The 27,552-nt window shown below is 39.2% G+C and overlaps 1 protein-coding gene across 1 annotated transcript in view; it reads left to right on the top strand.

Annotated features, from left to right (window-relative positions):
* The window catches only part of MYLK (myosin light chain kinase), a 216,812-nt gene that overhangs the window by 57,424 nt on the left and 131,836 nt on the right, over nucleotides 1–27,552 (top strand). The window contains exon 2 of the mRNA XM_080399726.1: nucleotides 4,355–4,512. Coding sequence (XP_080255852.1) covers nucleotides 4,355–4,512 — 158 coding nt within the window. The remainder of the gene's footprint in view (nucleotides 1–4,354; nucleotides 4,513–27,552) is intronic.

Below are 27,552 nucleotides of genomic sequence, written 5' to 3'. Positions count from 1 at the left end.
TTAGAGGGCACACTGTGAGAATTTGTAAGGGTTTATGTGCTTTTTAGAAAGGATTAAGAATAAAAAAAAAAAATCCAGATTAGAAATGCTGTCTAACCACATCGCTACCATACAAGCCAACATTCGCGTGGTGGTTTTCTTTTATGTTTAATACCACAATGTTTGTATTGCAACTTCAGTTACAGTCGGTTTTGTTTAAAGACCATAGTCTAGGTGTGCACTGCATGCAGAATGAAATGTTATGGGTTCACGTAGCATCCTTGAAATCTTATTCAGCAGCAAGCCTGAAATACCTAAGAAAAAGATTTTAGGGAAAAGCTCATTCTAGAAACTTACCTAAATTAAAGGGGAAAAAAATAAAAATCAGATACGTTCCATACCTTTTAAATGTCTGCTTACTTCCTGTCTATCAAATTTTAAGCTTGAACAACATTTGTTCTCTGGAATGTTATTTCTTTAAAAATATTTGGACATGGTAGTTCCATGGTAATGCCAGACTGCACAAGATGGAATTATTTGTTTGTTTGGGAACATAATTGTTAAATATCCTCTAAGCTGAAAAAAAAAATACTTCCTAATTATTTACTAGAAGCATCTTCACCATACACAGCTAATTGAAGTCAGACTTCTGTATGTGGATGATTAGAGGCTTGTGTTGCTAGAAAGTTGCTTGTGCTGATCTAAGCTAATATTCACTTGTAAATTTAATCCCATTTAGACACTTTATTTAGAAAAACCTAAATCTATGCAAGATGTGTTTATGGCAAAGACTAGCTATTACTTTATTTTGTGCTTTACAGTCGCACTATATTAAGCATCAATTTGTTGGCAGTTTTTGGCATCTTACCAATATGCAATAGAAATTTAACCTGACCAGTAAGAGTGGCTTAGTTGTTCAGGATTTTTTTCATTTTTTCCCATTCCCTACACACACACACCCCCCACACCATTTCTCTATTTTTATTTTTTTTTCCCCTCCATTTTGTTTTGTGCAGAGCTTGATCAAATAACTAGAAAAATCAGTGCAAAGCTGGTGTTGACCTTTAGCTCAGTCTTCATCAGAGTGTCTTTCCTAGGCCCAGGACTTTTCATCCAGTGAAATCCGGATATATCCGAGCCCAGTAATGCTTGGAGGATGAGTGTATGTTGAATGCAGTGTATTTTCCAGGCATGTGCCGATGGCTCTGTTTCAGGTAGTTGGTGAGTTTGATCTTGTAGCTCCAGTGTGGAGGTTTCTGTGTGTAAGCAGGTGTCATGCCTAAGAAGTTCCTTAAAGTCACCCTACGTAAGCAGTGCATTGTACCTAAGGACTGACACTTGAGCATTTTGTCCCTAAAAAATAATCCTGTGAGCACCTGCAGTGCATATAGTTTTCTCATGCTTGTTTCAGCCGTTATAATGGCATTGACCAAAATGGAGTTCCATTTGCATGGGTAAATATCAAGTTTGAATTGCATTCTGAATGTTACTACTCTTACAATACTATTTTTAAAATAAAATTTAGGGGTTATGTGTGCTTTTGATGATGTTTTGGTTTTGTAAACTCTCTGCAAAGTTGATACAGATGTGTGTGGAAGGATAGGTTTTGTTACTGGTTTATTATGGAATCAAATGTCATTACAGTGTCTTCAGACTGGAGAGGACTTCCATAACATCTGTATTATGCCTGGCACGTTATTGTCACTACTGGTGGTCTGAAAATTTTATTGCAGGCTTGTATTGGCAGACTGATTTGTTAGTGAAGGGTTTCACAGCTAGAGAGAGATTGCAGATTTTGGCATTTATAGGCTCTGGAAAGGTGCTGCTTAGCAGAGGGGAACATCATGTGGGAAGAAAAATTGAGGATTGAGAAGTTAGTTGAGCATGTCAAGAAGTGAAGATCATCTGTGGAAAAGAGAATTTCAAGGACGCACTTAGAGAAAGAGAAAAAAAGAAAATTAGAAATAAAACTTAAAATGGGGTTTTGGCCAGTTCAGAAGAGATAAGTGGATACAAAATTAGCAATGTTGTATACTAAAAGTGACAAAATATCACAGCTGATATTTACAGTAATTTGGGATTTGAAAGCTGTTTTATCTTAATCTGTAAAAAAAAATGTATTTTTTTAAAATGTGCTAGTAAATATGGACTCAGTGTGCTCAGTATGCATCAGTTTAGAGCTGTATAATTGATTGAAAGTCTGCTGGAATAAACTGCAGTTTCAGCTGAGTGAACTGAGTTTGGAGTCTTGTCCTTAATGAAAGAACAATTAATTGAAAGAAAAATTCTCTCACTTTTTTAGGCAAATGGTTGTTCATCACAGTAACTAGCTGTGAGAGACTCAATCTTTGTTAGGGTGCCAAGTATATTTGTTAGAAAAGTACCAAGTCTTTGATTTCATCTTTTGTCTCTGGAATACAATCAGTTTCTTCCTTATTTGAACTATATTATGATTTCATATAGTTCTTTGATAAGGTGCAGAGATAATTTTGGGGTTGTTTTGTCTGTTTGTGTTTTAAAGAGTTGCTTATACTGGAAAGGGAGACATGCTGTGCTCTGAGGTGACTGGGTGCCAATACATATATTCACTGCAAGCTTAACTCCTGTGCAAAGGAAGGCAGAATTTCTCAGTTTTGCATCATAGTTAAGGAAACATTTCTATTCCATTTACGTGTTTGGTCTTAGCAATGCAATTGTTAGAACTGCTATGATATTTTCTTGGGGTTTTTTGCATGTTGATATACAGAAATGCCAACAGGACACCATTCCAGAGAAATCCAAAGTCCACATCATCTTGAAGAAGGAGATTCCAAGATTTTTTTTAAAAAAACAACTGTGTGCATACATAATTCAGCTGGTATCGTGGAAGGATTTGCTTTCTAAACTATAGTTCCTGACAAGTGCATACTGTGAAGGAGGAAGCTCTGTGGCTCCTACATCTTAGAACAAAACACCCTCCAGAGGTGCCTCAGTTGACTGTGAGGGAGCCAAAACTTCCAGTTCAGATTGAACATCTAACTTTTAGACTAATAACTTCCACGAGAGGGTCTACCCTCTTAAACTGTTTTCGATCAGCATAGAGAAGGTGTTTCTGTATGTTTATAGAGCATGTCAGGTATGCTACGTGGAAAACTGTGGCACACATGTGATGTTGGAATGTAAGTCCTATTTGGAAATGAGTGAGTGTTGTGTTCCCCTGCTCCTCAAACAACTCCAGCCTGTTCTAAGAAAAGTATCCTTCATACAATTAGGAATAATGTGTCCCTAGTTTAATTGATTTCTCTTTTGTTCAAATTGAAGTTTCACTGTTTACTTAACTATTATTTATTGTAACATTCATCAGAATCAGATGAATAAATACAACATAATATATATTATGGATTGGTGTGTATAGCAGAAGATTATGACTGGAAGCCCAGTGTTCTTCACTGGTTCACCATGACCTGTTGGTGGGTCAATCCATTTCTCAGGTGTTTTTTCCTTGTTAAACTTGTCTATTAAATAGGCATTTTACAGTGGGGCTTCTAATTTACATAGATTATTTAAGGAGTTAGCACTAGGGTCAGCTACTACAGCTACTACTATTTTTTTTCTCCAGAAAACCTCAAATTTTACTTTTCAAAAATAGAATAATTTTTGCTTTCTTGGGAAGTATGAAATGTGTAGCAGAAGAGTCACCTGTGAAGCAGATATCTGTAATGAGATCTCCAAAATGCCATTTTTGTAGCATTATGAAATTTGTTCTCCATGCTATTTTACCAGCATATTTGCTGTAGAAAGATTTGCAGTAGAGACTTGGAATTTCTGCAAAAGCATTTGTTATGTACTAGCAGTACTTTGGAGGGAGTTATCCAGATATTTCTTAAGATCTTGAAAGCATGGTATGAAAAATCAGATTTTCCACATTCCCGCTTGCAACTTAAATCCAGTGCAAACAGAGTTCTCTTTATTTCTTAAGTACTTGTTTAATGCTGGCTCTGCTTTTGAGACTTATTGATTTTGGTGTATTCCAGGCCAGGAAAATCAAAGTCACGCTGTGAAAATATCCTCCTGAAATAAGTTATTACCTTTTAATGCAGTTGTAAAGGATGACTTTTTGGTTAAGGCTCTGGTCTGGGACATGAGAGTTCAAACTGAGTTCAGCTCAAGGCTGTGACCCTGACAGCAACTGCAGGCACACCAGGCAACCTTCCCGTGTCTCAGTTCCCCACCCAGACAATAGCACTTGTCACCTTAGGCTGAAAACTCTTAACTATGTATATGAATATAGCATACATACAGAATAATCTGCTCCTGATCTGATTCTTAGCTGTTACCATAATGTAAGTAATTAATCATCATAACTTCTATATTACCACTTGTTTCTCTTTTACAGCGCACATCATGGGGGACGTGAAACTGGTGACATCTACTCGAGTTGCCAAAACCTCCCTGACACTCAGCCCCCCTGTCCCTGTTGAAGCACCAGCATTTACTCTTCCGCCTCGAAATATCAGAGTGCAGCTGGGAACCACAGCAAGATTTGAGGGGAAGGTAAGAAACAGAAATACGGAGGACTTCTCCATGTGGTTTTGCCCTTTCCTGAAGCTACCTTAAAAATGGTGGTTGCCTCTGTAATACAGGGCCTTCATTCAAGAATACACCAGTGTTTACTCTCCTGAGGCAGTGTGACCATTATGGGTCTGTTTCCGAGTAGAGTGTTGCAAAACCCGAGTATGTGCTTAGTATAACCTAGTTGAGCATGCCAGGCACTGAGCTTTAATATCAGTGGAAGACTGCTTCAAGAGCTGTCTATAATCAGAGAGTAATTCTCCTACTGCATATTCATTGCCCTGCATCCCACATCCGCCTGTTTGTGAAGCTTTGTGAGTAACACAAATCTGACCCTGCTACAGCATGTTCTTCCTAGTAGTCAAGCTAGGAATCTCTAAGGAGAGTTGTGACATTTTTGTATCTCCACCACCTGCTATACTTGTTAATCTGAAAGCAAAAGGAGCATTTTCAGAGGAAAGATTGATTTGTTCAAGGAAATGTGTTAACCCAAAGGGTTTGAAAGGGTGTGTAGCGGAGTGTGGATCTCAGGTTATCCTCTTCCCTTCCTGCTTGGGACATTGAATTGTGCTTACTGGCATCCACACATCTTTCATGCTTCAATCCTGGTACGATCTCTTTTTGGTTCTAGCGAACTTCCTTTCTTTTCTCTTAATGCAAATCTTTTTCCTTGAGCTGCCAGTTTTCCTTCTCAGCTCTTTCAGCTTCCTTCTGTCTATGTCATGCTCTGATTGCGTGCTGACAGCTCTATCATCAAACTGATCCCATTTTTAATCTTTGCAGTGGCAGGACTCGTCTGACAGAGGCAGGAAACTGCAACTTTCCTGTAACAAAAGCAAGGGCTAGAAGGAATTTGGGAAATTCTTAACTTAAACGGAGGGCCAGTAAAGGGCATTTGATATTTATCTTATGTTTTATGCAAGCCCAGGCCAGGAACTGGGATTTTTTTCAACAGGAACTGGGCAGGAAAACAATTTTTTTGAGTATATAATATTGTAAGTGCAAAACCAAAACTCAGAAGTAGTTCTTGGATTTGTCTTTCTGAAGAAAAGTTGCCATTTTTCATAAAACAAGAAAATTTCAATGAAACTGTTTAAACCAAAGAACAGTTTTATATCAAACAGTTTGAAAGATTTGTAAAAAAATTAGCTTGCTTTTATTGTAATTTTAAGGCACCAGTCAGAAACTCTCTCTCTGTTAAATTTTTCAGGGATACCTGTTCTCTTTTTGCAGTTGCTTTGAAGACTGGAATGGTAAAGTTTGAGGTTTTGGGTTTTTTTTAGTAGCTTGGAAAAAATACACAAATTCTATATGAATTAAATTGACAGGCTTAAGTTTCTTGAAGGAACAATGTTTTGATTGAAGTCCTGGATTGAATTTACTTGATGAAAATCCAAATTCCTGTTCTGCCCATTTGGTATATGAGCATGGCTGAAACCTTTAATTTTTCAGTCTTAAAATGGAGATGATAATGTACTACTTGCATGCATGTCGTGTCATATAGCTGAAATAAACCTTTAATGCTCAAAGTGCTTTCCTAAGTGCCAAGCATTAAGAGCACAGCTTCGCTGAAATACATGAGATCTGCAATTACTTTGTGGCAAGTAGCCTGCCTTAACGGTTTGGCAAACCAAGATGATGCAATTATAGCCACTGTCTGTCACCTGAGCCTCTTGCTATGCATGGAACATTGCCTGTTTTTTTGTTCAGTTCAGCTTGCTGCCCTGGAGGAGCTTTGTTTTACCTCTCAGCCAACACAGGTGAGACTAACATGTAACACAGCTGAAGACATAAACCAGCCAATCTTTATCATTATGAATTAGTTCCAATTTTCCTGGAATCCACCCTATCTGAAGGCAGAGGTACAAACTTGCAATTTGATCTCAGTCAAGAGGGTTCATGTAATTAAAGGCATCCCACAAATTTCCAAGACTGTAGGAAGGAGAATGTTAAGGGAATGTGTCCTATCTTACTCTTGTTTTTTTCCTTCAAGACCTCTGCTCCCTGGTGTCTGTAGAAGCACTATACAAAAATGGAGTCTTCGCCCCACGTTTGTCACCACTTTCCCATTTCTGGCCAATGGCATGCTTCTCCACAAGGCAAAATTTTTTTACATGAACTGGTCAGTGGGAAGTCAGAAAGGCTTTGAAGAATTGAAGCCTGGCGACTGGTCTTGCAGCACAAATATACTTTAAATACTTGAAGCTTGAATATTACAAAGCAAAGAGAAGGAAGGTGGGGATGGGCTGTACAAATTTACCTGCTCTCTTATCTCATCGAAGTTCCTGTAGTAGCCCTTCTAGTAAGGGGAAGAATTTGGTATACTTTACATTTCTAGCTTAAGCTTTTTGCTTGTTGAGTCACTTGTGGCTCAGTCAATTTTTTCCCCGCAGCTTTCCAAAAGTAAAGATGCCCCATGAATTCCAAACCCTACTAAGGGAACACGGGGCAGATGTCAACATTTCTGAAGTTATTCACCCTCTGCCAAAGCACACACGTGGCTGGAGCAGCAGAACTGTAGCAGTAAAGTCCAGTGAGGTCAACAAACAAAAGCAACACAAAGTCAGTGTCTTCTTTTAAGTGCTCTGGCACAGGGACAGGTGGAAGATCAATAGAAGTTGGCCAGGTTCAGCTGTCTCCCATGGGAAACATTTGAACAAATCTTTTTAGGCTGGGTTGCTAAAGATCCTCAACAGTGTGTTTGTATTGGTGAAAGGGAGCTAGAAATGTGACAAGGGAGACATGGGCTTAAATTGTAGGCACACCAACTTGTAAAATAAAATGTTCCTAGAAGAACTTTTCAGTCTTTTTTTTCAGTAGCAGGTTCTGAATCCTGCGCCATTTGTCCTGTCCCAGCTGCAATTTTCATGCAGTATTTCCTCAGACATTTCTGTAGCTGGCCTCCAAACTGCAGTCTTTCTTTGTCAGCCACAGGAGAGAAGGACAAGCCCTGCAGGTGTAAAAATCTCTGCCAAAGCTTTTTTTGAGCCAAGATGACCCTAAGGAAAAGGAATGAAGAAAAGCAGCTGGAGAAAGCATGGTTGTTCTCAAAAGTAAGGAGCAAGGGGACACGAAGTGTTCGCCATTAGTTTGTCATCTGCTGAGAGAATTTTCTCACCTGTCAGGCAAGTCTCCTAGAGACAGATTCCTGCCTGGTCCCAGCTCTCTTTAAACTGAGCATCTTTTCCTCAGTGTTAAGTGTCCCTCCATCATGTAATACCTTTATGGCGCTTGCATGTAGTGAGCCTACTTGGGTCTGTTTTACTCAGGTCCTCATGCTCCCTCTCCTCTTACCAGACTGTTTCAGTGATTAATAAGAAGCAAACCAAGCAGGGATTTTCCCCTCTCCCTGCCCTTCTGACAGTTTAATATATTGCTGAGGGCTGGGCATAAAGATAAGAATTAAATAAAAGCATATTTAGCAGTTAGGCATTTCTCATGTTGAAGGAGGCTGCTCATGGCTTGGACAGGCATCCTGTCTGCTGGGTAAAAGCTGGCTAGACAGCAGAGCTCAAAAAGTAGTGGTGAATGGAGTTACATCCAGTTGGCAGCTGGTCACAGGTTGTGTTCCCCAGGGCTCAGTGTTGGGGCCAGCTCTGTTTAATATCTTTATCGATGATCTGGACAAGGGGACTGAATGCAGTCTCAGTCAGTTTGCAGATGACACCAGGCTGGGGGGTGTTGATGTGCAGAGGGCAGGAGGCTCTGCAGAGGGTTCGGGACAGACTGGACTGATGGGCCAAGGCCAGTTGTATGAGGTTCAACAAGGCTTGGTGACAGGCTCCACACTTGGGTCACAGCAACTCCACGCAGTGCTACAGGCCTGGGGGAAGAGTGGCTGGGAAGCTGCCCCCCTGTCCTTTACCTGGGGGTGTTAGTCAACAGCTGACTGAACATGAGCCAGCAGTGTGCCCAGGTGGCCAAGAAGGCCAACAGCATCCTGGCTTGTATCTGAAACAGTGCGGCCAGCAGAACTGGTGAAGTGATCATCTCCCTGTACCTGGTAGTGGTGGGTCCCCACCTTGAATCCTGGGTTCACTTTTAAGGCCTTCACCATACGAAAGACTTTGAGGGGCTGGTGCATGTCCAGAGAAGGACAATGAAGGTGGTGAAGGCTCTGGAGCACAAGTCTTGTGAGGAGTGGCTGGGGAACTGAGGGTGTTTAGCCTGGAGAAGAGGAGTCTCAGGGGGGAACTTATCACTCTCTACAACTACCTGAAGGAAGGTTGTAGCAAGATGGGTGTCAGTCTCTTCTCCCAAGTAACAAGCAACAGGACAAGAGGAAATGGCCTCAAGCTGAGGCAGGGGAGGTTTAGGTTGGATATTAGGAAAATTTTTTCACTGAAAGGGTGGTCAGACATTGGAACAGGCTGCCCAGGGAGGTGGTTGGATCATCATCCCTGGAGGCATTTAAAAGACATGTAAGTGTGGCACTTAGGGACGTGGTTTAGTGGTGGACTTGGCAGTCCTGGATTAATGGTTGGACTTCATCGTAAGGGTCTTTTTCAACCTAAATAGTTCTATGAATTTTTACTTTTGGGGGTGGAACAAGCTACATTATGATAATTTGACATAAGAATAATGGAGCACAGCATGTTCTCCTTACTGTTTTATGAAAAAAACAATTAGGTTTTAATTATACTGACTATTAAACAACAGAACACAGAGGCTCAATTTTATAATGTAACAGAGTTGGAGAGATGGTGTTTGGGGCTGTTGTTTAACTGGTAGGTTCAAATTTCTATTTTGCTTGTGCTTCTAGTCTAGAAACATGGGCAGGGTGAGGGAGAATGCAACACTACTGTTTGAAAAGATACTGTCACTGGAGAGCTGCAGCAGCCTGTAGAGCTTGTGTCATCTGGGTCTGTCATCAGCTGGTTAGTACAGTGTTGCTTGTTCTGTCACTTTAATGTTCCAGAGGTTCAGAAGAACGGTGGACCTGTTCAGAAAGACCATCTTAATAAAAACAACTTATTAAGATTTAGTAATAGAAGTAGCTACTCAACATACTTAAGTTCTTCTGTGCTGAAAAATAGGCTACAGATGTTTTGATGGGTTTTTCCTGATACTCTGCTTCATCACATAGTATAAATATGAAACTAGACTCAGGCTAAAGAAAAACAAAAAGTTTTAAAAATGGCTAGACAGGAGATTTTCTTCAAAGAGTTGCTCTGAAGTGGAATTTATCTTATCAGAAAGGACAAATATTTTGAGAATCCAAGACAGGATATAAATCTGATATTGTGATGATCCTGTACTCTCATTAAGCGAACAAGGAAGAAAGGGCCTCAGAGTCAAATTTGTCACTTTTCTTTCCAGCGGGTGTAAGATAAATTGTGTGAAATTTCAATTGAGGATCAAGGGGAGTGCAGAAATTGAGAAATAGCCCATAAATGTAGGAAATTGGAGGTAGACAGGAACTGGAGTTGCCATTAACAGGAATCCTTTTTTTTTTTTTTTTTTGTTCCTCCGACTACCACCCTAGTTTTCTTACTAAAATTGCAGCAAGTTTATTTATATCTGACTGCAGTTCTCAGTTTTCCAATGTGACCTCAGCATAGAAAATTAGCTCATCATCTTTCAAGTGTATGAGCACGATTTTTGGCCTGGAGCACTGGCTGAAGTGTGGAACCACTTAGTAAGGCAAAGGCAAGATTACTTTCCCTAGATGTTCCCCAAAAGTCTGCTGCATGGGCATCTCAGTTGTTCATCCATCAATTGCTGAGGTGATTTTTAGGGAAACATTCCCAGATTATTATGAAATTGTGTTGTGGGTTCCCAGCTTGTTAGGAATTGAATGATGTACTGTTCTTCAATTGCACATCATGTGTGAGGCGAACAGCTCAGGGTAGTAATCTCCTGCCTTGTGCTAAGACATTGTAGCTTGTCCATCAGAACCTTTGAGATACTCTTGGAAAAGAGCAGGCCAAAATGTTACAAGCCTTTGTTTTAAGCTGTTTCTTTCTCAGTTTTATTAATTACTGGAATCTTTCAGTGCTTTGCAACATTAAATGGTGATTATGTATCTTTATTTTTCTAATTCATCTGAACATCACTGCATTTTATAATGCTCAATGGCATACTAGTGAAAAAGATTCCTTTCTTTGTAGCAAATATCATGGGGGTTTCTGTGGCAAGTGTCATATGAGAGGACAGGGAAATCCTTTTCAGCTGTAGCACCTGAATAAGCATCTGTAAATTATCAGGTAAGAAGGTATTTTGATGCTGCTGATAACGTTTGAACAATTAATAATCCAAGCACTGTATCCTATCAAATTATTTCAGACTTTGGGTGGTCCTATATTTCACTTTCTGAAACTGTGCGGGATACTTTAATTATGATGCAGAGCACATTGCTGTGCTGTCCTACAAGTACAAGATCATTAGCCATATATCTAGTTTAAAATTTAATTTGTTTCAGTGTCTCACTCTCTGAAACTTAGCTGCACTGTTCTATAGTCAAGGTTCAAAACACCACAGTAGACCAATATGCATGCAAATACTGTCATTTTCCATATAGTCAAAGGAAATAAAGCTCTTAAGAATTCCTGTGAATTTCACTACTTTTTGTAAATCTCATGAGCGTGGCAAATATGTATTAATATGAGTGGTGGGCAGAAGCCTCTAGAAAGATTTTTTCACTGGAATTTGCAAATATGTAAAAATTTCCTTTTCTTCTGATGGGCAGAGGGTGGCCACAGATTTCCACAACTTCACATGTTTTTGTGCCTATCTGATCTCTTAGTATCCTGTTTACTGGTCTTTCAGAGACTACGGGCTCAGCAACTTAAGTCTGAAGACTGTGTTATGTCTCAAACTGCGTTCTTTTTGAGAAGACCTCCTCCCTATTTAGAAATTTGACGACTTAGTATTAGACAACTTTATTTATGCAGCTCTAAGTTCCCACTGTAACTGTTTAGAGGGGAAGATATGTCTCCATTGTAGAATCTAACAGTTATTTAGATGTTGTCCTGACTCCACTCAGCATCCACCTATACTCATAGCTTAAGCATTGCTCTCAGCCTGAACTGGTCCATCCTAGTGTTAAGGCTCAGGTTCAGCTTTTGCTTGGGTTTGTGAGCCTTGCCATGTGTGTATTAAGATGGCAAGCTAATCCTCTGGTTCTCTTCCTGTGTTTAGAAGCACTGAAGAGTTCTTTCACAAGTGTCTGGGGACATATTAGAAAGCAGATGCACTTTCTGTGGCAGGAAAAAATACTGGGACCCTGTAGTCCTGATGATGTGTGTAGTGAATAGAGCAGCAGGATGGACTGACCCCAACAGGGCTCTGCACTGTGACTGCCTGCATAAGGAGTCGGTGAATGCTGGCACTCTCATCCAGGTTTCCCTAGTCCATGTTAGCTTCTGTAAAAACCAAAACTTACGTAGATTTTGTTTACGTAAATTTTGGTTGCGGCAAGCAGTTAACCTGCTTTGGCTGCACACATGTATAATTTTTGAGGGTAATATTGATGGTCATGAATTTCATGAGCCTGAAGAATACTTGTGCTACAGCTCTGCTTGAGAGGAACAGCCAAATGTCATGCTAAGGACCACAAACTGATTGCCTAGGGGACAGGAAAGAATTTTTCTCCTTGGATAAAGCATTGCACGGTTGGCAACAGTGCAGTACGGGGTTGTTTTTCTGCTTCATGTGAACCATCATATATGGTCCATTGCCAGAACCAAGATATCAAACTACTAAATCTAGTCTGGTATTCTAATACCAGGGAGCTAGATTTCATGTATTGATGTGTAGTTCATATTTTAAGTAGGTGTTGAAGTTCTTAGTTCAGTTTGTTACCCACTGAGTAGTTACTGTTCTGCTCTTCCCCTTCCATCCCCCTCCAAGTAAGGGAGCTTGATGGCAAGCCAGGTCAGTGTCAAATCCTGTCCGTTTTTAATGTGCTTTCCAGTTGTCCTTCTACCACCCTGCTGTTGCAACACCCTATCTATGTATCTGTTTGAATCAGTTTAGCCCAATGATGTGCATCAATCTGCCAACTTCTGAGATGCTTTTACTGCCGCTGGTTGCACAGGTACTCTTTGAAATATTGTGCCTGAGAAAATAAACTGGGATCAGGCAATGTGAAACCAGAGGCAATTAGAAGATTGACAGTGATTCTGCCATCTGTTCTGAGATGGAAGGGAGACCCATTTACGTGGTGTGTTAAGAGATAGTGTAGGGAAGCATTTGAGGGAAACACTCCCATGGCATGTGTAAATCCTTTCAACTACTTGCTAATGGAAAAACTGAGATCTAACCAATTTGGTTTACTGTTGCTGCTGCTGCAGCTTTGCATGGCAAAACCTTTGTTATCTTCCCTTTGCTTTGGACTTGAAGCAACAAGTGTGTGCTCCATTTCCAAGCCTCAGTCAGCAGGCACTCCAGAAGTATGGCTTAATTACACTGTATGTCTGGGTTAGAGATGGCAGGATCTAAGATGAGAGAAGCCCATATAATGGCAGAGGGTGATGACGTGGCACAAAATCTTTTGCTGTTGGCATGAGATGGTTTTGTTACTGGATGTACTGGGCAGCTAGCTGCAAAAAGCTGCCAGTGGTTTTGGATCTGCACTTTCTGGAGGGTTGCCTGTTTTGAGCCATATGAGGAAGAAACTCAGGAAAGATCCACGTTTGCATTGGAGACAGTTGTCTGATGAAAGTGGATGCTGTGAGAGGACTTGGGCTGATCTGTAAAACTATCATGCACTGTGATACTCTGAGAAACCTGATATGAAATACTGAGGCGTGTTTTGGTGAGCAAAGAATTGAAAAAGTTATCAGTTTGACTGGAGATTTTATTTAATCTTTCTTTCCATGTATACCAGTAAGCATTCTTGGGAAAAATGTGGTGCATTCAGAAGTTACTGAAACATTTTGTGTCAGACAGACATTGGGGTATAGAAAGCTGAAATATAAAAGGGAAATAAGCACAAGTTAGGTGGCTGTGAACAACTTATTGCATGTCTTTTTTATGTTTGCATCTTCTACTGCTTTTTTCTTCCTTGGTGTAATTGACCTCCTGTTATATTCACTTACCACAGTGCTGTGGTTTTATCCATTTACATGTTCTCATGAGAAATGCATACATTATTTTATTTGGTGTTATTTTATTGCATAACTCTGCATTGTCTTATAAAACAGTGACTCAAAAGAGTTTCAGCTTTAGACAAGGGCAAAGTGGGAGTGGCTGCTCTGCTGGGAAGTGGTTAAGGTGGGATTCCGACAAAAATGCTTTCCTACACAGTGACACCTACACCCAGAATTATTCAGAGACACTTCCTTTCAGCAACTGACACAAGCACTCATGTGTTGACACCAATTTTCCCTGCCTTGTGTATATGTCCTTTAGAAAAAACAGCAGGGGTGCAAGTTGCTGCTCAAGGAAATTCTAGCTTTTAGACAGGAGTGGTGGTCTGTGAGTTCCAATTCTGCCTCTGTCTCTTTAACTCATAAATTCACTTCATACCTGTCTCCCTGTCACCTATGGCTGTCATAGCTATACTCAGGACTCTCCAGGCAGAAGCATTTAAGCATTCCTTGTGTAGACTGTGTGCAGGGGGTGTGATGGTTCTCAAAAGTGCTGGACTTCATACATTGTCCCATGCAACTGATCTGTGCGTGCACTGAGGCAACAGCCAAGATTTCTGGATGCTTGGCAGCAGAGTTTGGTCAGACCCTTTGCAGAGCTGCTGCCATCAGCCAGACATTCAGAAATCCTAGACAATGCTGAATATTCTCAGATTCCACCCAGACAAAATTTCTAAGCAGGAAAGAGGCCATGACTGGGGAAGACTGGACATACAGTATGTCTGTTCTCAGTTGCTGTTACTCAGGGTTGACTTTTTTTGTACAACTGAGACTGTTTTAAGTAACGCCCCCTACCCCCAAACTGTGGAAGAAATGTGCTATTTGCCACTATCACACTTATTTATCCTGCTTTCTTTCTGTCTCCTTTCCCACCTTAATTACTTATCTAGAACCAGTTGGAGACAGTTCTCTGCTGCTGTGCAATGGCAGAAAGACTGGGTCCCTATTCTTGGTTGTTTTGGTACTAATACTATAATTAAAGGAATACAAAAGCCAATTTTTAAAATAATAATGGTAATAATAATAATGTTTTTTAGAGCACTTCAACTAATGTACGTATGGAGCTAAAGAGAATCTCCTCTTATTTTGTGTAGTATCTACTCAAGCCAGAATTGTTTTAGCTGAAGACAGACCATGCATTTGTGCTGCTTTGTGTCAGCTAAAGAAGGCAAGTGTGTTTGTTTAAGGATTTATCTATAGGGATGTCTCTAAGGCTGAATTTGAAGAAAATTTACTTAATTGGTGGGAATTTCTGGACTTGCTATTTTTCTATAGTCCTTAGAGATGAGATAAAAATTTCTTAAATTATTTATTGACAAATTTGAAGAGGAAAAGGAGATATAAAATGTTCATATTGTGATGTAAAGGAGTTTCTGTCTTTCACAATAGTAACGATGGAACAAATACCATGACTAATCATAAAGTCCGCTATTTAGGGATGATAAGATAAAAATGTCTGAGAGAGCAGAAGAAAATCTAGCTGTTTCCCAAGATAAAACTAGCTAATCAGCATATCCTAAATAGCTGAACGAAGGTATGTTCAGAGACTGAGTCTGTGTAAGTCAGGGCAGAAGCGGTCAGTATAATTCTTATTTTTCTTGTCCCATGACGGTTAATCATGAATCTCTTAGATTTCAACAATCTTGTTAGATTCTTCAGTTCTGCTTTTAATTTGAAAAGTATCATCATCTTTTCCAGGCTAGTCTCCCTTACTCCTCTGGGCCAGTGCATAAGTCTTTGTTGTGGTCAATTCCACTGGCAGTAAAACTTGTCATGTAGCATTGTGCTTTCTTATTTAAATAAGCGTTCTTAGTCGTACATGAAACGTGACTGCAACTTCTCACTATGAAGTCTTAAATTTGCTTTTTGGAAGACTTGTGCATTTGTCTCCTTTCACAGTCATAATAGATTTAAAGGTTAAAGAAGATGTAGTAACTGCAATAGTGTGAGCAGTTAACTTTCTTTTCATTGTGCTGCAATAGCTTATAGTGGTGTGAGAGGGATGAAATGAGAAAAGGGCGTTTCCTTTGTTGGTTTTTGGTTGTGTGTTTTTTTTTTTTCTTACAGAAATATGCCCCTAGCTGGAATAACTTCATATTTCCTTTCTTTAGCTGACCCAAAATGTAGGATGGAATACTTATCAGACATGCATTTGGGTAACTAATAATATATTTGCCATCTCTCACCATTATTGAGGCTTAATCTTCATGCCAGCACCCTGCCTTCATCTGGCTGATGAAACCACAAAGGTCAGGGAGGGGTTCAGTGCCATATGTAACTATGAGAGCACGTAAAATAGCAAAGTATGCATTTGACTGTCTATAAATTTGTACCTGAGAGTTTGACCTAAATTACACCAAATGGCACAAAATCACAATTTTTGGTATAATTCTGCTTTTGCCCTGTAGGAAAAGAGAGTAGTCATTAATAGACAGCAAGCATGATGCATTCAGAATCTTTGCAGAGGACCACATGTGGAGAAGGTTTATAATCAAAACATCATTACGCATTGTGGTTTTTGCTCAGTCCACACTTACTCTAGCACCTAGACACTAAAGCTAAAAATTTCTGCTTTTCACATGTTACTTGGCTTTGTTCACTCATGGATACAGCATGAAGTTTGGAAACCTACTGGGCAAAACCAGACAATATACTTTTTTTTCACATGTAACATCTGGACTCCCTAGCATCTAAGTGCATGTTGAAGTGAAAATAACACTGCTGTGAATCTTGTACAATTCAACCCATTCATGGAGAGAAACCAGTCTGTCTGACGGGGAGCAGCAAGGGCTGGCTGCTCCCCAAAGGAAAGTGAGCCATGCATGAGCTGTGCCGTCACCAATGGGCCACAGTCCCAAGGCTCCAAACACAGCAGGCAGTGCTGTGTGCTCTAACAAGGTCTACTGATGGCCCCAGACATGGCAAGCCATGAACCAGGTTTCGGATCCAACCAGAGCACACAGGCAGGAGCAAAAGTAGGTAAGGCCAGATTGTCCTTCCATAGGTTTTTAGTTCGGTTTTTAGTGTTCTGTCTGTAAGACATTGTGGCCATGTTGCTGGAGGTTACTGAATCTCTAGCAGGTGCCTGAAGCGGCACGTTTCTGTGCCTCAGCTGCCAGAGGTCATTGTTTAGTGTCTGGTGACAAACATGCCTTCATCATGATTTTTAAGCCAAAAGTCATCCCAGTTCATAGTTCAGTGAATGCACATCTGTGCTCTTCCCTTATGTGGAGGAATTAACCTTTGGAAGAGGAGAGACATTGATATGTTGGGGTAGTGCTTGATGAGGGAGACACTGCTACTCCTATTGCTGTCAGAGGTTATGTGTCAAAGCGCTCTGCACCTGGAGCCAGAAAAGCAAGGCATTCCCCTGACTGCCCCTGAGACGACTAGTCCAGTATAAGGGCCTTGAATTGTCTGCCTAAATATGTTGAATTTATTCTTCTAGACAACTTCACAGCCAGGTTATTGGTTGGGAATTAATTCATGTCTGTTGGCTTAGAATTTAGCAACCTGACCTCTGGGCTAGCCTTCCCACATTAACAATATGTTGTAGTGGGATTCTAGAGATGATCTGATCTCTTATGCCTTTCTTCCTCAGAGGAGTTTTAGAATATACAACACTCTGCATGAAAGAGTGAAAGCCTGGAAATGTTCCATTAAAAAAAATATAAAATAAAAATCTTTCTCTAGGCTTTCTGATGATGAAGATAGCTTTATTCTCTGTGAATCAGTGCATTGCTGTAAACCTGCAGACAGACAGAACAAAGCAATCCTTGTCGGCTAAAACCTGGTACAAATTCCAAGTCAGCTTTGCATGTTTTCATTGCTTATATAGAGACCTTTGTATGTAATTCACGTGCAGAATAAGGTGAAATGGAAAAATAAATTATTTTATCATTCTGAATTTTCCTTGCTTTTCTGCACCTTTTCAAAATACTATATGTTACTCCATGGAATATACTGTTTAGTATAAATACAACAGCTGAGCTTACTAAAATACTAATTAAAAATCATACTCTATGCTAATGTGTACAAGAACTTATCATTTAAAGACGACAACAATCTGCACATATAGCCCAAAGAAAATGGAGAAGCAAAGACTGACAAATTAAATAATTCTGTTCATGGTTACTTAACTTTTGGTGATAAAATATTGAGCTTATTTCATCCGGCTCTGTGCTCTCATGACTTATGTTGAATCAGAATGGTAATTATCCTTTAGCTGGGTAGTACTCAAATTGTAGCAGTGTGGCTTGAGAGGTTGCTGTTCTTTTCATATGTCTTACAATATACAAGTCTATAGTTATGGTGTGTGTATTATTTAAATAGTTTTTGCAAAGCTTAGTATATTAGTGTAGCTCACACTGTTTCGTAAAAGCTCTGTAAAAGCACCCCCATGCACACCGAAGTAGCTGGTATCTCCTATCTGAAATCTAACTCATTCATATCACATTCCCATACTCGGCAGGCAAACAATGAATAAAGAATTTTTCTTTTCTGTGAACACCCTGAAATGAGAGTTCAATATACTTAAGTTTGACTCTTTTGTCTATATAAATTCTGGTGGTTCTTTATTAAAGAATAACTCAGCAGTCCATCTCTACAGGGAGGCAAATATAAATATTTCAAAACTAAGTTATGTTAAAAGCCAGAGCACTGGAAGAAAAATTATGATAAAATCTTGAAAACACAAATTAAAGAACTATGGTAACTGGTATTGATTTTTTCTCATTTCATGGTACCACTTAAACAGCCTAATTCAACTAGAGCCCTAATAGTGTTTAAAGCATAGACAGACCACACTAGCTGAACCAACAGAGGAAATGGTCATTGTTACCCACCTTGACATGCATGTGGAGTACTAAGGCACAGAGAAACTTACTGTTTTGTGTAAAATTACACAGAAATACGTACCTAGATTCAGAACTGACCTGCTGTCTTCCAGGAGTTCCATTCCCATCCAGTACCTTAGACATGAACCTATTCTTACTGGAGATATGTATCTCCTGATTTTGGAAGAGGAAGTGGTTTGTAACAGGTGCAAATATCACCAATATCTAGGTGACTGCTGTTGGAGTAAGAGCATCACTTAATGAAAACATAATGCTGGAACTGGGTCCTCAGTGCCTTGACAAAAAAAGCTAGTTTGTTTGCCTGTTGGGATATGCTAATGGACAGAAGCACAGACAAAGCTTTGTCTGCTCAGGAGACTATTACATGCTCATAGGTTTAATGGAAAACATTATGTTGGATTTGTTCAGATCTCTCAGTAGAAATGCCAGCAACTGCAGTTAAGTGGAGCTCTATTGAAAGCATATGCAGAGTAAGCACTTTTTCCACAACCTAAACAAATGTAGCTACTTTTGAGTGCACGTGTGTGTTGCATTTACCAAGATCACAGCAATTTCTAGTTTTGAGAGAAAGCATTAGAAAGAAGCAGCAAGCCCACAAAATTTCTCTTGAACTCAGCATGTCTATAAATATTTATTCTGAACTATTGAACTAGAAATGTATAGCCAGATCAATTTATACTTAGTATTTCAGTGAGTACTTTGAGGGTTTTTTCTTTTAAACAGTTGCTACTCAGCCCTAGATTTTTAACACAACCGTTTGTATATTGCACTGTATGAGTTATCTCTGCTAAGCTGTTACTAAAAAGTATATGTGTGAAGTCTGGAAAGCTTATGGATTTTGGATGTTATTACAGGATAAAAATACCACTGACAGTTGCTAATGAGCAGTTGATGTTTTGCAATAAGCTTATGTATGGAAGTCTTAGTTATTTAATGCATAGCAGTAAGTTGCACGTAGTGGAATAAACACTGCAGTGAGAAATGCTAGGTGTTTAGGCTGCCTAATGTATTCATATCTTCACAATCCAACATTGTGTTTTATACCTCTCTGTAATCGCATCACTCCTATTTTTTTAATGAAATCTAAAACAAATGACATTTCACACCCAGCTTGCTTGCCAGCCCTATCAAGTAGTATTACCAACGAAGCAGTACAAATAACTGTTGAAAATTTTTATAACCTATCCAGAGCACTGCCTTTGCCAGCAGCATTCATCACTATCAGCAGTTTAAATGAACATACAACTGTGCAGTCAACTCAGCAACAAAATCCAGTTTTAGCACTTTCTGTGGCCACTGCCAGACTCCTGCATTGCAGGAAATAGATCTTGTCTGGCTGGAAATTGATGAAGTATGGGCACATTCGTTCAGACCACAGTTTTTGTTTACCACCTTACATGCCAGTTGTGGATTGTTGCCCTTAATTATGAATTTCATAGCTCCAAACATCTTTTTCAGTAGCTGTGTGTTTTAGGCACAGAAAGGAAGTGCATTTTTTCTTTTTTTATTAGTTTTCCGCAGTAGGTCGTGTATACTCTGTGTGTTCATGTAAATTCATAGAGATTCCTTACCTATTGATAGCACGTATTGAGTTCCTAAGAACAGCATCATCAAGCTAGGAAATGACGGAGCTCTTTTGGTCAGTGGCATAGCTCCTACAAGAGGATAGGGCCACTAGTATTCATTGGCATGTAAAATAAATTCACATCTTATGAAGACAGAAACTTCACATCAGTAAATGAAAAAAATAAAAATCTTTGTCCTCTAAAGTAACATGCAATGGAAAAATTAGTTTTTTGCAAGTGTTATTACAGTGAATGATGGTCATTCTCATGAGAAAGGAATGAAACAGAGGGGATTGTCATCTTTAAAAAGTGACTGCCAATTCAAATCCCGAATATTATTGTTATGAAGGAATTATTGCTCTGAAGATAATTGACGCTGCTTAGCTTTGCTTTTTTCATGTGCTATCAACAGAGTTTTTTGCCCTGATGATGTCCAAATCTCAAGCTGTAGCTCTACATGTCCAGATTCTAGGATCAGTCCTGTGAGATAAAACAGCTAAATGTTTACAGTTTTCCTTCTAAGTGGGGACATACACACAATTTGCTAATGACAAGGCAAAACGGTGTTAATTTCATCCTGTACTTGTCAGGGGCCTTCCTAGTGCTTGTGCTTGGTCTAAACAATCTTTATCTGCTTTTCTGAATTGTTACTGAATGAAAGACTCACAACTGAAAGTAAAATTCTTTGTCAAGTGTAGAAAGCTAAGCTTTTTGTAGTGGGCAGAGGGGCAGCAGTTTCCCAACAATCTATTTTTATTGTGTTACACTGTTTCGTGTTTCAGCCTTTCTTCTAGTGCTGCCGAATAGAAGCAGCAGCAAACACCGTAAATCAGGCTGTCCCGTTGGACATGAATGAACTGCTCCCATTCTGACAGCTCTCACAACACAGTAAAACTCTGATCTGATTTTTCAAAATCTTGTTTTCTGTGGCAAAGATTGCTGCTGCTCTGAAATGAAAGCGTCCTATCAGGAAGCTTCTGGGGTGCTCCTAAACTCATTGCTACTGACTTAAGGCAGCTGCTTCATTTAGTAATATTTGATTTACATCTTGATTCAAAATCACCAAAGATGGGGAGGAAGAGAAGGACAGGGAAAGAGAGCACATTTTAGGGGATTACTGGGCTATGTGGAATAACTAGTGAGAGCCTTCTTTCCATTCAGCAGCCACAGTTGTTTCCCTTTGAACTCATTTACATTCTTACTGCATAATCCTAAATGACCCATAACCATGCACACAGATCAGCCATTTCTTTGATTTTTTTGGCATTTTAAGCTATTCAAACTATTCAGTACCTCATAAAATTTAACACTTTTAAAAAGGCCTTAACATCAGTTGCTCCTTGGGAAGAAAAAAAGCTTCCACTTTGGAGTTAGCTTTTTTTTTTTTTTTTTTTTTAATTCTCATTAAAATTGATGAGATTTTCACCCAAGAGACAGCTGCAAAGTTTATCTTCCCTGTCTTGTTGAGAGCTCTTGTGCTTGCCCTTGCCTTTGAAATCTTATTGGCCCATTCTACAGACACTTCTTTTCCATAGAGCTATACGGCAGTATTGAAATTACTGAGAGCTGACAGAGTTGTATTTTATGATGTTGCTCACATTCTTCTATGGTGGTGAGTTAGCATTCTCTTATTTGTAATACTGTTCTACGTGCTTCTCATTTTGGTGGCAAGACTCTGGACCTATTCTGTCTGGACCCTCTTTACTGTTACTCAATACTGTGCACTTTGATACCTACATGCAGACACGTTAATATGACGTTGATGGTTTCAGTCATTCAGGGTAAGAACATCTGCCCTCCTTTGCTGCAACTTCAGTCTCTGCATTGATTGCTGCAATAAAAAATTTGTTGGCAAGGAGGAAATATGGTCAGATTATTTGATCTATCATTACTAAACATGGAAAGTTAATTTTGTTTTAGTGTAAGCTTGGCAAAGTCTCCGAATGTCTCCATGTTGCAGATTCTCAGCTATGGAATCAGTGATACTTTCCCACATGACAGCTACCTATTTTGGAACTTAAATTGTCTTCGGTCTGTACATAACTCTGTATTCTGCATGCTCCTCCTTTGATGAAGTGTTTGGATTTCACCACTTTGCAGAGACCTTGTTGTCTTTGTGTGCCAGTGTAACTCAAGAAAAATGTGCAACAACTACAAGTGAGTAGGAGGGATCCAGGACAGCAACTGGGTGGCAATGGGAGAAATAACCTAGGCTTTCTCCTAGACTTTATTCAAGGTTTATGGCATCTGACTGCTTTTGAATTGTCAACCTAGACAAACTTTTTTAAAAGGGGAAAAAATGGACAACGAGTAAATATAAATATAGATCTAAAGATGGACAGAGATTCAGTCTACTTACAATCCCATCTCAAGTTCAGAAAACTTGTATTAGCAGAAGAAAAATGGTCCAGGTGAGCTGTATGGGTGGTTTACATAAAACTCTCCTCATGCACTTAATGGCTACAGGTCAGCTGGCTACAATGTGGGGAGAGTAAAAAGGCAGATGTTGCTGCTGGTAGAATGATTTATTAAAGTTCCATCAAAAAACCACTGCCACTCTGAGACTGCACCACCTGTGTAAAAATACCCCCATTAGTGTAACAGAGGTTTACAACCTTTCATTCACTTGCTGATTGACATTATAGCTACACAGAAATGTGTTTCTCTATACAGTGTGTTTCCCTCGTGTTCACTATACTGGAAAGTGTAGAGTCCACCTTGATAGTGTTCTGTATTTCATCTGAATGACTCAGGTTATTTTGGGGCTGTCCAAAGACTGCTATAACAATGTTACTTTAAATGCAACAAATTTAAACTTATACTTTAAATGAAATAAAATCTATTTTTGGAAAAGCACCTATGCACTTGATTAATTCCAAAAGACATATGTAGGGCTTAAGCATTTTCTTAAGAGCTGCATTAATCTGGGCTGGTGTTTGAACTTAGAAATTAAATAAATTCATAGCAGCTTGACACCCAGTGCTGTTCTGAAATTCCACTTGAGTCCTTCAGAAATACTTTAGGACAAATGGACTTGTAGATGTTATGGTACCTGGGAAAGTAATGCTTTATTCAGACAACCATACTCTGGTGACTGAGCACAAAGCCAATACTCCCATGCACCCCTGGGAACTCTCCACACTGAATTGTCTAAAAAAATATGATTAAATGTAGAAGACTGAAGAAGAAATAATCTGCAGCTGCTCTCTGCTTTTCAGTTAGCAGACCATGTCTTCCATGGATAGGTCATAAATTCTTCCCTGCTGGGAGCATCATAAATGTTGATCCCCTTAAAGAACTGTGGTAGTATGTGCAGTGTTCAGCACCTTTGCAATCTGCAAAAAGATGTTGAATTGTGGGATAACAAAATTTTCAAATAATGCAGAACTACTTTAAAGAGTCAGAATTAAAATTAGTAGAATGCCATCTGCAAGAGTTTCTTATTCTGTTTAGTGCTTGGACTATAAAAGGTCAAATGCCTTTAGGCATTGATGAACACAAAGTAGAAAAATAGAATATACTTGGTTCAATTTTTATTAGCTTTTACTGTTCAAAAGAGAGATCTTGCCCTGAACAGTTCTCTGACTAGTCAGCTCAAGGTGGGGAAAAATAACAAATAGCATTAAAAAAAAATCAAAAGAAAAAAGAAAAACAACCATCTACTGTGTCAATCTAGAAATCTGTGGGTTCCCACATTTTGGATACTACTTGCAGTTCTGCTCTGTCCTTACCTCAGACTAGAAAAGACAAAATTTGACAGGCATCATTGGAGGTATTTCACGGCTCCAGCTCCTAGTACAAGCACAGATTAAAAAAACAAGGGCTCTTCAGCATGAACAATACAAACAGACGAGGATTCAAAACAGGTTTATACAATCATGAATGACATGGAGGTGAATGAAGAATGTTTATTTGCTATTTTCCAAATTATAAAAAATAGGAAGCTCCAGTAAAATGTCAGAGAACAAGGTTAAAACAGACCGTGCCTTGCATGCATTCTGGAAGGCCTGCCTAAGCCTGCCTTAATGATGTACTAAGGTACTACACTTGCTCCAGTGTAACTTCTAGCCATTCTCTACATCTTCACTATATGCAAAGTAAACCTGGTTTTGTGACCATCTCATAACTTGACATTTTCAGACTGAAAATCCAAACAGCTTTATTTGTATCATTTCTGTAAAGTTTCACAATGGAGCATTGCAGAGTTAATGAAGCAAGATCTAATGAGTTTTCATCAGAGTCAAAGAATTTTGTATAAGATAAACTTTTGTCTTTTCGTTACGGATTTCTAGATTGACAGTGCTGATGTCAGGGAGAGAATAAGCACAGAAGCATGGCAGAGAGTTATTCTTCCATGTGATCAAATCTTTCCACACTTTTTAGGATAAATGGTCTTTTTTTGCTGAGCTCTTGCAGAAACCCTTGCACATTACCAGAGGGCAAAGTGAAACTCTATGAAAGTGTGTCTCATGTGAAAATTTAGAGAATCCTTTAACTCTTTACTTTTCCCTGGCTTCTGTCTCACCTGATTTCTGTAATTGTATCCTGTGATCTTCAGATTAGATCCAGGGCCCATAATCTGAACTCAGTCCATGTATGTTTATGATGGGGGGTGGGGTGGGATGTGTGTGTAGCAGATTTTTAAAAATAAAGTATACTGTTCTTCATTCTTATCCCCATAGTTGGGTACAGCAGTCAAAATGAGCTAGAGGTTCAGCACTCACTACCATGTTTTAACTTAGTGGGAACAATACATTACTTACCATCTGAAATTGGGCCACAGTTTTTTCCATGGGACTAGGAAGAAGTAAACATCTTATGGAACACTTAGCAGTTGCATTGAAATAGCAATTTTAAAGGAACATCTTTTAATGAATAGGAAGAAAGTGCAAAGTCTCTTTTTACCTTCTGGGTCTCCTTACTTTTGCACTGAATTCTGTGAATTGCATCTCCAGGTAATTCTTCCATATCTCCCATCAGAGCAAATGGGATGATGACAAACCTTGCAGCCTTTGTATGTTACTGCTGCTGTGGTATAAGATCTTTCTACTTGAGACTAAAAGAATATGAGATTTCCTTCACTCATGATGGTAACATCAGCACTATCAAGGAGTTCAATTTGGCAGAGGTTTTATTTTCATTGCCATAAATGAGAATCAAGCAAAATGTGTATGGTTTGAAACTTCTATAGGTGAAACCTTGAGAAGGAGCTCAACATAATTATGCATGGTCTGAGATTATCTAAGAACAGAATGCAGTGATTGCCAGGTATGGGTGCCTGAGGAATGAGTTCTAGCATTTGGTGGTGCTTTGTAGATGCTGGATTCCACTTTCTGCTTTTGATCTTTTTTTATTGTTGCTGGCTTTGATTGGGGTTTTAGTTTGGGGATTTTGTTTTGGAGTTTTTTTGCAAAGCAATGGTCTGTTTTAAGGCCTGTGTTGTCATTTCTCTCTCCCTGCTCCACACCATTTGGGAGAAGAAATAAATAATTGCACACACCAGTTGTGAAGACTTGCATCGTCAGAGCTGTGTTCCAGTTAAGGTTATGCTCAAAGAACTAATATATGCATGTGGAACAAGAAACCTAAACACCAGATGTAGTGTACCAGAGTTCAACACTTAAACAAAAACATACCCAAGGTTTACAGAAAGACCATTATTGTGTCTTGTATGTACAACAGGTAATGCTTTGATGTGAGCTGTGTTTAGTTCTAATGTGTATTCCAGTTTCACTTTAAATGAGGCAATTGTAGGTTCTAGCCTGCTCCATAGAAGAGGTAGGTTATTTGCTTTGTTTGCAAGTTCATAGCTAAGTCTCCAAATATTTAACATTTTCATGTTTAACCTTGCCAGGCAAGTTCTCTGTTTTAGAAGCAAGCTTTTAAAATGGGTAAACTATTTTTGAGATACGGTTTGTGTGTGTTTGAAGTCTCAGAAGGAGCTTAACAATGTATCATGTCCACTTTCCTTTATCAGGAACATCTGCTGTTCATTTGTTGCAGCTTGAGCCTAACAGAAGCTTTGTTACAAGACTTATAAAAGAGCTGTTCTGGCCAGAGCCATGTTTCCCATCTGCACTAACAAAAACATTTAAATTAAAATAAAAATATAAAGCTATTAGGTGAGGTTGTATTCGTGATGTTCATGTTGTATTTTCCATAGTTTTGTAGTACTTTTTTCATAAGAATGACATTCAGAGTTCACATCAGTATGAATTATTACAAGAAATGCCTTTTTTTCTAGTTTGAGAGCACAGCTCAGTCCATGTGGACAGAGCATGTGTTACTGTGTATCCAGTTCTTAGCATCATCTGCTAAGTTTGCTCTCAAGTACCTCATTCCCCTGACAAGTCTTTTGATCAAGGTCCAGATCCAAAAACTCTTGGCTTTTGATTCAAGGAAAGTAGAGGATGCTGGTTAGAGTCTAATGACTACGGGAAACACCTCTTTCTTTGTAGGACCTAGGATGCATCACATCCACAGAACAGCTGTTACTGTCTGGATTGAATCTGTTGGTGCTGCATGAGAATCTTCACCTGTATGACCTTCAGATGAGCCGATCTAATACATAACTTGCAATCAAGTGAATAATATTCCATTTTTGCTGATACCTAGACATTGGAAGAAGAGTTACCCTACACAGTCTCTACCACATTTCAAGTGTTAGTGCTATACATTGTTTTTTCCTATATTTTCACTTCTTTTGAGTAGATCTGCACTTACAGAATCTTCATGCTACCTAAATCGCACTTCTTCTGCTGCTTTCTTGATACAAGCTGATGGATCAATATTCTTAAGTTTTGCAAAAGGTGCAAACAGTTTACACTCTGTTAGTAATGAGTATTTGCTAGCCAAGTCCCTTCTTTTTTTTGTGTCAGGACTTTGTTTGCAGGCAGCAGATTCAAGGTCAGAGTTTGTTGGGTATTCTGAATGGTTTTCCATGTCTCCCTTGACATCTCCTCCTGGTGTGACTTCTCATGATCTGCCCAAAACATATATTTGGGAGCTCAATGGTGACATTTGGCAACTATCCTTTTTTTATCCCTTTGCAACTTCTGATCTCTGTGGCCTTTTCTGAGATGTAGTTCCCAGAAATGATTGATTTCTGGTTGAAGGTGGGCATGGAGTAGAGGACAGTCTACAAACGCTTCTTAAACAGTTGCCTCACTCTGGTATTCATTAATGTTAAGATAGGCAGGCAGCCAAGTAAGCACAACACCTGCTGTTCTTATAAAGAAAGTTACTGTTGTCAGACATTATCTGCCAACATAGTGGCCAGTTTCTCTTAAAAAGTCCTATCCATTGTGGATGGGGGAAGCAGTTTATTCTCTTTTGCTTTGCAGGTACCTTTATGCATTAGAAAACATTCCTCATTACTGCCATTCTTGTAAGACTTGTTACCCAGGTCACCCAAACTTTGGTTTTATGCTGTTTTAACACTTCCAGACACTAAAGTCTAACTATAAATGCGGTAGCTACGCTATTAACAGTTGTCATTTTTAATAAATT

Source organism: Falco punctatus, assembly GCF_963210335.1.
Source record: "Falco punctatus genome assembly, chromosome: 8".
NCBI classification, from domain to species: domain Eukaryota; kingdom Metazoa; phylum Chordata; class Aves; order Falconiformes; family Falconidae; genus Falco; species Falco punctatus.
The sequence above is the reverse complement of the archived record's forward strand: the minus strand, read 5'-3'. Positions and strand labels throughout refer to the sequence as shown.